General features: G+C 39.0%; 1 protein-coding gene across 1 annotated transcript in view; it reads right to left on the reverse strand.

Moving 5' to 3' along the window:
• GALNT11 (polypeptide N-acetylgalactosaminyltransferase 11) overlaps positions 1-11,172 on the reverse strand; it is a 48,996-nt gene that overhangs the window by 8,602 nt on the left and 29,222 nt on the right. The window contains exons 4-7 of the mRNA XM_012662151.1: positions 9,738-9,904; positions 7,230-7,355; positions 4,486-4,735; positions 222-339 (exon numbers count right to left, since the gene is read on the reverse strand). Coding sequence (XP_012517605.1) covers positions 222-339; positions 4,486-4,735; positions 7,230-7,355; positions 9,738-9,904 — 661 coding nt within the window. The remainder of the gene's footprint in view (positions 1-221; positions 340-4,485; positions 4,736-7,229; positions 7,356-9,737; positions 9,905-11,172) is intronic.

An 11,172-nucleotide genomic window follows, 5' to 3' on the forward strand; every position in this document is an offset into this window, starting at 1 on the left:
AAAAAAAAAAAAACTAAAAACTAAACATGTATCTTCTTATATGCTTTTGACACTGAGTAGATATTATCCATATCATAGATTATGGTAAAGTAGCATCCATTAAGGACAATTTGTCAATATAGATAACCAAGGAGAATTTACAGAAAAAATGGGATCACGGATGACAATTATATTCCACTATACACAAGTTAATAATTGAGCCATTAAAAAAATAAGATTACCCGAAATGATATTTCCAAATTTTCTCCTCCCCAGATATCCATGCCACTGTCATACTGCCCAAGGTCATGGAAATACTGTCGGTTCATGGCAAATAATCCTCCGGCCATTGTAGGTGACCTAGAAAAGGAAAATAATTACTAATTCTATATAGTCAGTTATCTTACCTACTATTTTTGTTTAAAAAAAAATCAGTGTAGCTTTGGAACATTACTAATAAAAACTAGATTAACTATTATAAAACATCTAAGAATCAGCTGGACCATACAACTGAATTTTCTAGATTGCTAATAATATGCTAGGCATATGAAGGTTCTTCATATCTGGCATATGAAAGTACTTTTCTAAGTATCAAAAGTACTCATTATTTTTATTTATTTATTTATATTTTGAGACACGGTCTCACTCTGTCGCCCAGCTAGAGTGTAGTGGTGTCATCGTAGCTCACTGTAACTTCAAATTCCTGGGCTCAAGGGATCCAACTGCCTTGGCTTCCCAAAGTGCTAGGATTACAGGTATGACCACCACGCCCAGCCAAAAGTACAGCCAAAAGTACTTTTCTTATAACCATTTTTGATAGACATCCACCTGAAATGAATTATGTAATTCCTTTTGACAGTCTCACTGAGCCACTGGGATCAAAACTAGACTCCAAGGCCTGCCAAGGAGAAACCTGACAAACCTTACACATTTTGAGATGGACTCAAACACACGTTAGTCCAGGCTTTCTCAACTGGGATGACTGGTCCACCATGCTACTGGGATGTGGGTTGAGGTCAGGGATTCTGCTAAATATCCTAAAATGCACAAGTGGGCCCCTACATCAAAGAATTATCTGGCCCAGAACATCTATAGCGCTGCAGCTGAGAAGCCCTGTGTGGGAATGAAAGCAGCTGAAGCAGACAGGCCTTCACTGAGACTAGAGTTTCTAGTCATCTCACTTCCTCAATGTGGATCTAGGGGACTGTGGATTCTAGTGGCCTAAGTTGCCTGTAGAAGAGAAGCAAAATTCTCTCTGTAGGGGAAAAGCATCATCCCAAGTATGAATGTATTTCTATAATTTTTCATATAGAATGTCTGGCACTAAGCAAAAATAAATAACCAATCAGGAAGATAAAATCACATGAAAGAAAAACAAGAGAAACAATCTATAATAGACAGATGTATAGGGGTTTCAAATATGGAGTTACCAAGTAGAAACTTTAAGGAAACTGCTTAGTATGTTCAAAGATAAAAGATAAGATTGAGAATTCAGCAGAGAATTAGATACTATCAAAAAAAGAAACCATGTTTATACATATCTGAAAAACACTTTTGAAAAATAAGACAAAAATTTAAGCAGCCAATTATAAAGGGATTATCTTCAAAGGAAGCAGAATAAGGCTAACACTGTCTTCTTGTATGAAATAGCAGCAGCTACAGGTTCTTGGACGTATTGATACTTTGGAAGTCCTGAAAGAAAGCATCTGCCACTGCCAACCTAGATCTAGATATCAAAGTGTCCTTCAAAATAATGGTGAACAAGGACATTTTCAGAAAAACAAACTTATCAATAGAAGGTCCAGGTATTGAAGAGTGTTCTTTAGCCAGAATGAGCAGTCCCAGACAGAAGCTTGCAGATGCCAAAGGACTAGAGTGGCATAAAGATGAAATATGTGGGCAAGGCTACGTGAATACTGTCACATAAGAATTCTGTGTCTCACGAGGTTTAAAATATATGTACATCAACAACAGCATGTAACTTGGGTGGGGGATAACTAGAGTATGAACATTCTGAGATCCTGGCATTGTCTGGGGCAAGTACCAATTTATATTATACTCTGATACATCAAGAATGTATGCTGTATTCTCTAGGAAAACCACTAACAGAACTGTATATAAAAACATGTAACTTCTAGTAATGGGACAGCTGCTGGGAACAGAAAAATCTGGGCTTTGTCCAAAAGAAGGCTGCAGAAGAGAAAAAAGAATACAGAATACACAGGGCAAACAGAAAGAAAACAGCAGTTCTGTAATCTTAAAAAAAGCTTCTCATGCTGGGTTAAAAAAAAATAAAAGCCATTTTAAGATGCTGCTTACATCTAAATATAAGAACATGGAAAGACTGACAGTAAAGGAGAAGAAACAAAACCAAAACGGCTACTAAAGTTACCATGTCACAGCACTAGGAAGAGTACCAGGGAGGGCTGTAAATGAGCCACATCTCCATTTTTTATGCAGACAGTCTGAAGCGAGTTGGTACAGGAAACAGGAATATGCTTATTATCTAGAGTTCATCAAGTAAAAAACAAGACCAAAGATAGAAACTGTTAAAAGATTTTGCCTCTGGAAAGAAAGGGAGGAAATGGGTAGGAGATGGCCTCCTTTCATCCTAAGTTCATCTATATAATTTGATCTGTTACTGAATATGTTTTTTATTAAAAATTAAACATTGAAAACCAAATGACCATGAATGTGATAAAACAGGCAAAACAGACAAAAACTGGTAACTAACAATGAGAACACATATAAGAAAGCCTAGGATACTTTCTTCTTGCTATGAAAAACTTCAAAAATATTAAACTACACATACTTCACCCACTGAAAAAGAACATAGAAAGTCCAAAAGGAAACAGGAAACAACTGAGTCACCACTACTGTCTGCCTCCACTCACAGGCTGTGAGGTCACAGAGACCAGAAACACAGATGGCCGGTGCCCAGATGGAGTGCTGCTCTCTTGAGAGAGGGGCTCCCCCAGCTAAGTCCCATGTGCAGAGCCAGGGGAGTGATCCACACCAAATCTCTGGTAGGCAGTGAGAAGTGGTGTCGCAAGCACATGAAGACAGGAAGACAACGGAGAGCTGGATGTGCTTCGCTCATGGACTTCACTGGTTCTATGAAGAACTGCAACAGATTCTCACACACGAAACCTGACAGAGCAGAAGAGGACCTCATTCTGCTGGGAGACCACATCAGACCCCTGGAATTGGCCAAGGACTCTATCAACCTCCCCTCCCCTTTCAGATGAAAGAAAGCTAACAAGTTCCAAAAGGCCAGCTGAGAATATTCTAGTCACCTGATGTGTTAGAAAAACATTACATGCTAAAGTTAAAGAAAGGCATACTTTGTGATTCAGTAATTTCACTCTGCACTAGAATAAGAATAGTCTCTAACAATGCTGCTTGTAACATTAAAAAAAAACCAAAAAAACCCAAAAAACAACCCAATTGCTTCACCAAAAAACAGTAAACTGGATAAATGTTATAGTATATTCATATAAAAGAATATTACATAGCAATGAAAATGAATCAACTATAGCTATATACTGCGATGTGGAAGAATTTTTAAAACAATGTTAAACAAATGAAGCATGACAAAATAATGAGTCATACATGGCTTTATTTACATCAAGTACAAGAGCAAGCAAAACTAAACTATTTTGTTTAGAGATTCATTAATAGGTGGCAAAAGTACACAGGAGAGCAAGAAAATGATTACCAAGGTCATGGTAATGACACCCCTAGGTGTCAGGGGGCGTGACCAGGAAGCATAGGGGGCTTCTGGGTGCTGTTTCTTGACCTGGGTAGTAGTTACACAGTTTACATTATAACCACTTATTAAACTGTGTGTGTGTATGTGTGTGTGTGTGTGTGTGTACAGAATATATTTGATATATACTTTTTATGTAATTTTCCACAACAAAGCTTTGAAGAGTAGGTCCAAGAACTTTAAAAAGGAAAAATACAGATAAACCTCTTTGTATTCAATCTATGTAAGGAATTAAAAAAAAAACATTAGAGCAGATTTATATTAGAGAATATGAAACATGAATGAGAACGTAAAATAATTCATAGGCTATGACTTAGTAATTGTACTGGTAAGAATCTATCTTTAAAATCCTAATTAAAAGGCTTATGTATAAATGTTTGTGACAGCATTATTCATACTATTTAACAGCACAGAACTGAAGACAAGTTACTGACCAGTGCATCAGACCACAGCATCTGACACAGCACACACAGCACACAGGCCCTGCCAGGGCATCCTCTGCCAGTGACCTTGGGATATGGCTGAGCTGAGTCCTTGAGGGCACAGATAATATCTTACTCATAAATCTTTCCTTAGGACTTGGCAGAATGCATAAAATTCAGTAAGTGCTCACTAATTTTTTAATGCACAAATTAAATCAACACTCTTGCTCCTTACAAAGAAGGAGGAATTATCTTTAATACTTTTTTTAAGGACATACTGGCGGGAATTTTTCAAACATAAAGGAGAAATCTTACTTTATGGGTGCAGTGGCTCCTTCTGCTCCTCCTAGCTCAGAAAGGGGAACAAGATCCCATTTGAAGTGCAGCCCCCAGTTGAACCCTCCACGGACAACGGGGGACGAGCTGTAGGCGAGGGTGTCAGCACTAATAATGTCAATCACTGGGCACACCACGGTCTGCCTGTCCTCGTGGATGGCGGCCAGCAAGGGCTGCAGCCACATCACGTTCACTTCACAGTGGCTGTCCAGGAACACGAGCACTTCCCCTGAAGAGCAACAACACAGGCTCAGGAGAGCTTGCTAACAATTCAGGCACAGCCCCCCATCCAGTGGATGATGTGCTGCCCCCCTGCAGCCCCCAACAACGAACTCTCACACATACTGCTGATTGTAAACAAGGGAAGTCCTTTAGCCAAGAATTCTGCCTGAAGTGTAACTGAGGAACATGTACAATAATATGCACAACTCTTGACAAATTTATAGACAATTGAGATTCTCTTCAGTAAAAAGATTCAAACTCTCATAGTAACAATTCAGCTCTTTGGATGGCCAGACATTTGGTGATTCAAGATGTTTTAGTACAATGACAGTGGCCAGCTGTGTGTAGATATTACAATTATTTTATTCAAAATATCTATAAATTTAGCATACACTTAGAATGCATTTCCCTGCCTTAGTAAACAATACAGGGAACATAACGATAATACGTTTTCATTAGTGACATAGAAACATCATTGTAACCAACCCAAAGGAGAGAAGCATGTCCACTGATGCCACTGCGGAAATACCTGCAACTGCACCACCCCGGAGACCGCCTCACTCATTCCTGTCGTCCGTTTCCCGACTTCCTTTCTAATGCTCCCAACTCTCTTGGCTTTAACGGTTTTCATGCCAATGGGATACACCTTTCTTCTAGTTAGCAAAAAAAGTGTTACTTTTTCCAATTAATGACAATCTAAATAAATAAAGTAAGATTACACCTGGTCACATTGAATCTGTGACAATGACTTCCCCAAAATTGGCTTGCTTTTGAGAGATCCTGAACTATATCTGAACAAGGGCCTAAACAGATCATAAAGAAAAAAAAAACCTATGACCGCAGAGAAAAACTACAAAAAAATAATTAAGGAAAAAAAACCCTAAATAACTATTGTTATCTGACAAAAATAAATTCACAGTAAACTTTTTTTTTTTTTTGAGACACAGTCTCGTTCTGTCATCCCAGGTAGAGTGCAGTGGCCTCATCATAGCTTCACCGCAACCTCAGACTCCTGGGCTCAAGCAATCCTCCTGCCTCAGCCTCCTGAGCAGCTGGGACCACAGGCACGAACCACCACACCCTGATAATTTTTTCTATTTTTAGTAGAGACAGGGTTTCACTCTTGCTTAGGCTGGTTTTGAATTCCTGATCTCAAGCGATCCTCCCACCTCAGCCTCCCAGAGTGGTAGGATTACAGGCACGAGCCACCACCCCCATGCCCCAAACATGCATTTTAACAGTACAATGTTTCAAATGGCACGATACTGAAAATATCCCAGAATGTTTTCTTTATATCGTTGCCTGCAATAACTCAACACAGCCAACTCAGTAAGCCTTTATTTGACTAGGAATCTAGAAAAGAAAGTATTCTAAGCTCTGAATTCAATTTGCATACAACTGCAGACTAGATATAAAAGAGCTACGTCCCATTTTTTGTTAATTGCTTCAGATCACTGTGGGTTTAAGAGAAAGACGAGAAGATTCTAAAAGTGAAGTCCGAACTACACCCAGCAAATGGGCCAGTGGCAACACAAGAGGGGTAGTGATGAGCAGCGGCAAACACCGCACCCCTTGTGGCTGGTTATCTAGAAGAGCTTAGAGTACGAGAAGGCAGTAGATGCCACTGCTGCCAGGGAATGCCCCCCACCAAGTTCAGTAATTCTCAAATCACCTTCCTGATTTTTTTTGCCATGTCTATGCACTACCTGCAAATTGTATGCCTCATATTTTTAAACAGATTTATTTGTTTTAACTTAATTAAATTTATTTTCAAAATTTTAAAAATCAAGATCATAAATGAAAATCAGGAACACCAACCTTATACAGAGGTAAACATAAAAATAAATACAACAGAATCAATATAACTGAAGACTAACCAGATACATATTCTGCGGAAGACTCTGAGTTTGATACCTGTTCTTTCTTTTTAAAGGGAGAGATTAGTGTACAATGGAATGGTTTTGAAGATATGTTAGTAACAATGGAGACTTTCTCCTTGACGGAATCAGAAGAAATTAAGAGGGAATAAGAAATACCTTTTATAGTTACGTAAGTCAATCTTATATCTATTTACCAACCAAAATCATGATGCATTATTATCTTCAGAGGTGTGTACTCCATTCTAAGAATTATTAGCATAATTCAAATCAAACAGTTTGGGTACATATATTTTAAACTTTGTATTTAAAAATGTATAAAAGTTCAGTTATACTTTGGTTTAGATTTTTCTACTTATATAAGGAAACAAGATATAAAACCTATGTGAGGGACAATAATTAATAAAAAAGGTCACTAGGAAAACAGAGTTCAATCCACTGCTCGGGGGCGGCGTGCTTGGAGTTACGTAAAGGCCTTTCCTAAACAAAACAAGCCTTATGCCTCTTGCTGGTGATGCCTGTTTAAAACACCACTTTTCACAGACTCTGCCAAATCAGGAAAAGGCCGAGGATCAAGCCCTTGTCACCCAACACCCACAGGGAAAAGCCAGCAGGAAGTCGTACCTGTCGCGTGGGCTGCTCCGATCATTCTTCCTCGAATTAATCCCTCACGCTTTGTATTTCTTATTATTTTAATTTTTCCAGGAAGGTGTTGTTGAACATATTCATCTAGTTCTCCTTTCAAATCATCTGAATATAAAGAGTCTCACAATTACTCAAACCATTATGAGACATGTGCAAAGATGTTTTATAGCTATTCTAAAGTTTTATCTGGCACTTGCTAAAATTCACAACAAATTATCAAGCAAATACTGTAGAATCTTCTGCTTTATTTTAAAAGAATATTGTAGCTTACCCTATAGGAATAAAAAGCAAAGAAATGAAGGGTAAGAGTTGGAGTACAAGCTAAGAATAGTTACCTTAGTTATAGACTTGTTAGTACTTCCATAGCATCTAGCACAATGTTTTGCATAAAGAATGTTTGAAATGACCATTTTGAGTGCATCAATGTTCAGTTAACTGCATATAAATCACATTTAAAACAAAATGAGATACAAATGACTTTTGTTATAATTTATTAAGTCTTATTCTGTTTCAGAAAAGTTAAGAAACAACTTCTGTTGCCCCTACCAAGAATTAAAAAATAGCGTAACTATGTCCTTTTATTAAGTGAGCACCTTTTTTCCAAGAGCATTAAATAGGTCATTCACCTTTAAATTTCATAATAATGTCAAAGTTCATATAAGATAATAAGCAGTAATTATTTCCATAGTTAGTATACCAACCACTATAAATTATCATGAATTTTTCCTTTTAGATAAAATAGCCACAAAGTGAAAACCAAAAAACAGGTTGATTAAAAAAAAAAAAAATCAGCCATAAATTCTAGAGTTTAGTATTTAGCTAATCTTCTATCTGGTCCAGACTCAGATTGACTTGGGGTTTTTTTTGTAATCACTCATTTTTAAAAAGTATGTTTTTTTTTCTACTAGCCTTTCCAACTTTTCTCCTGTGCAGTTTCATTATTTAGCAAGGTTTGAGAATTTTGTTCCCATAGGTCTCAGTGTACATTTCCTCACTTTGTATGTTTAATTATACTGGTATACCAATTGTGCTGCTGCTATAAGAGGTGCCTAATAAATGCTTGAGTCTGTGGAAAAAAGCCACTGGCATATACCTATATCACTGTATTTCTTCAGGTCGCTGTAATGAAAAGAGCAGAAAGAAATCTTGGAACCATGCAGACCAGGGGTCTAAATTCACCTCTATTACTTAACAGCTATGAGGTTCTAACAAATTACTTAATTTTTATATTTCCTCCTCTATAAAATGGGGTTCTAGCCTTTCTTGCAAAGTTGCTGAGAGCCGAATGAGCAGTGTAAATGAAAAGCCTTCCATCCTGCTTGTGGACATGAAGCCATTCTTAGCAAGAGTCTATGCTGAATTAATGCAAGGTGTATAAAATATGTAGTGAATCATAAAATACTGGCATTCAGGGATCATCTAAGAGCTATGAGAATGCAGTCCACTTTTATCCAGCGACAATCTGTATAAGAGATTTGTTAGATAAACATAAGTCAAGGCATTATGCCAAGTGAAGAAGGCCAATCTCGAAAGGGCATATACTGTATGATTCCATTTATGTAACATTCTTTATTTTTTTGAGACAGCGTCTGGCTCTGTTGCCCTGGCTAGAGTGCCATGGCATCAGCCTAGCTCACAGCAACCCCAAACTCCTGGGCTAAAGCCATCCTCCTGCCTCAGCCTCCCGAGTAGCTGGGACTACAGGCACACGCCACCATGCCTGGCTAATTTTCTCTATTTTTAATTGTTTGGCCAATTGCTTTCCATTTTTAGTAGAGACGGGGTCTCGCTCTTGCTCAGGCTGGTCTCGAACTCCTGACCCTGAGTGATCCACCCGCCTCGGCCTCCCAGAGAGCTAGGATTACAGGTGTGAGCCACCGTGCCCGGCCTATATAACATTCTTAAATGACAAAAATCATAGAAAGGAGTGGTTGTCAGGAATGGTGGGGAGAGGGAAAGGGTGAATATAAAGGGGTAGTGTGAGGGTGATCTCTGGGGGAGGAAATAGTTCTGTATCTTGACTGCAGTGGTGGCTACGGGAGTCTACACATGTGATAGAATGCCATGGGACCATACACACACACCATACCGATGTGGATTCCTGGTCTCGATATTGTACTAGGACTATGTAAGACATTACCACTGGGGGAAACTGGATGAAGGGTATACAGAATCTCTCTGTAACTTCCTGTGAATCTACAGTTATTTCAAAATAAAATTTGTTTTTTTTTTTTAAAAAGCCAACAGAAAAATTCCAAGGGCCAAATTTGGGTAGCACAGTTTGCAAACAGATCACAAAGAGAATGCATTTCTTCAAAATTATCCTATAAGCGATGGACAGGCCTATTCATGATCAGCTCAGCTGCAGTTGCACACATAGGAGCTACAGCTATTCTGTCAAGCTGCGAATGGTCAGCTTGTTGGTGTCTGTCAATGCTACCGTGAAGACAGCCTAGACCCAACACTACCAGTTACAGCATTACTTACCAAAGTCACTGTCATCATCCACAAGGACGATTTCATGAAGAAGATGTGCTGGAGTGCGGTCTATGACACTGTGCACTGTCCGGAGCAAGGCAGAAAAAGCTTCGTTGTAGAAACAAATGACAACACTAGCAACTGGCAGGTCAGTTGGGTAGGACTGTTCTTTACATCTGTAAAGATAAAGATGAGGAATTTCTGACATTTTAAAAGACTCAAATATTTCAGGTTATTAATCACTACATACTTACGGTGCCCTTGTTAAGCTTCTTTCTTACATTATAATAATTTTTTTTGAGGGGGGGACAGAGTCTCACTATGTTGCCCCAGCTAGAGTGCCATGGCGTTAGCCTAGCTCACAGCAACCTCGAACTCCTGGGCTCAAGCCATCCTTCTGCCTCAGCCTCCTGAGTAGCTGGGACTACAGGCATGCGCCACCACACCCAGCTCATTTGTTTTTTGTAGAGATGGTGTCTTGCCATGTTGCCCAGGCTAGCTGTGAACTCCTGGGCTCAAGCGATCCTCTGGTCCTCAGCCTCCCAAAGTGCTAGAATTACCAGCATGAGACACTGTACCTGGCCAGGTCAACATTTTTAAAATGTCAGGTTTTTTTCTTTTTTGGTCAAGAGTTTAGAACAAAATGTGAGTATTTTTACTGAAATCGCTGCACGTATTTTAGCACTCATAAGCTGATATCTAGGTTCTCCTCAGTGAGGTTTCAAAAGGAAATAGAGATATAAAACTTTGCATTGAAAAATTTTATTTTTTGCCCAATAATAAAGATTTGAATAAACTATGATATATCAAGATAAAAGCTTGCATGTAAGAAATTATTTGATGAAAACGGTGACGTGGCTTTAAGCAACAACAAAAACCCATGAACCTAAAGACTAAAATCCAGAGTCCTAAATTCTTTCACATGATATACAAAGCCCTCCAATGTCCAAGCTCTGCCTACCTCCAGCCTCTGGCTATTCTCCCACTACAGCCAAAGTGAGCTACAGTCCCTCAGAGATTTCCACATGCTGCTCCCTATACGTGGAAAGGCCTTCCCTCGCAACACTGCTCAATCACCACCTCTTCGTGAAACCTTCTCTGGCCACTCTGAGTTTTATGCCCCTGTTTCGCCAATTCCTATCACAGCCCTTCTTCGTGTGCTGCTGTGATGACCTGCTCACATATCTGCCTCCCCTGCTGGATTCTGAGCCTGTGAACCCAGGGACTACTACCTCTTACCCCGTTTCTTTCCAGAGCTTAGTAAAGTGTGTAGCAAACAGAAGGTGCTCAACAAATGTCTATCTGTGGAATAACTGATCACATAAATGAAAAGCCTTTTAATACATTAACTGCCATGTTGAGTGGTATTTAACTCACACTGGTTTTGAGCCCAGGGCCTTGTGAAGCATATATGTAACTCACACATCTCTTTACCTTGGGAACC

The sequence above is a fragment of the Propithecus coquereli genome, unplaced genomic scaffold, assembly GCF_000956105.1.
Source record: "Propithecus coquereli isolate 6110/MARCELLA unplaced genomic scaffold, Pcoq_1.0 Scaffold75, whole genome shotgun sequence".
NCBI classification, from domain to species: Eukaryota; Metazoa; Chordata; class Mammalia; order Primates; family Indriidae; genus Propithecus; species Propithecus coquereli.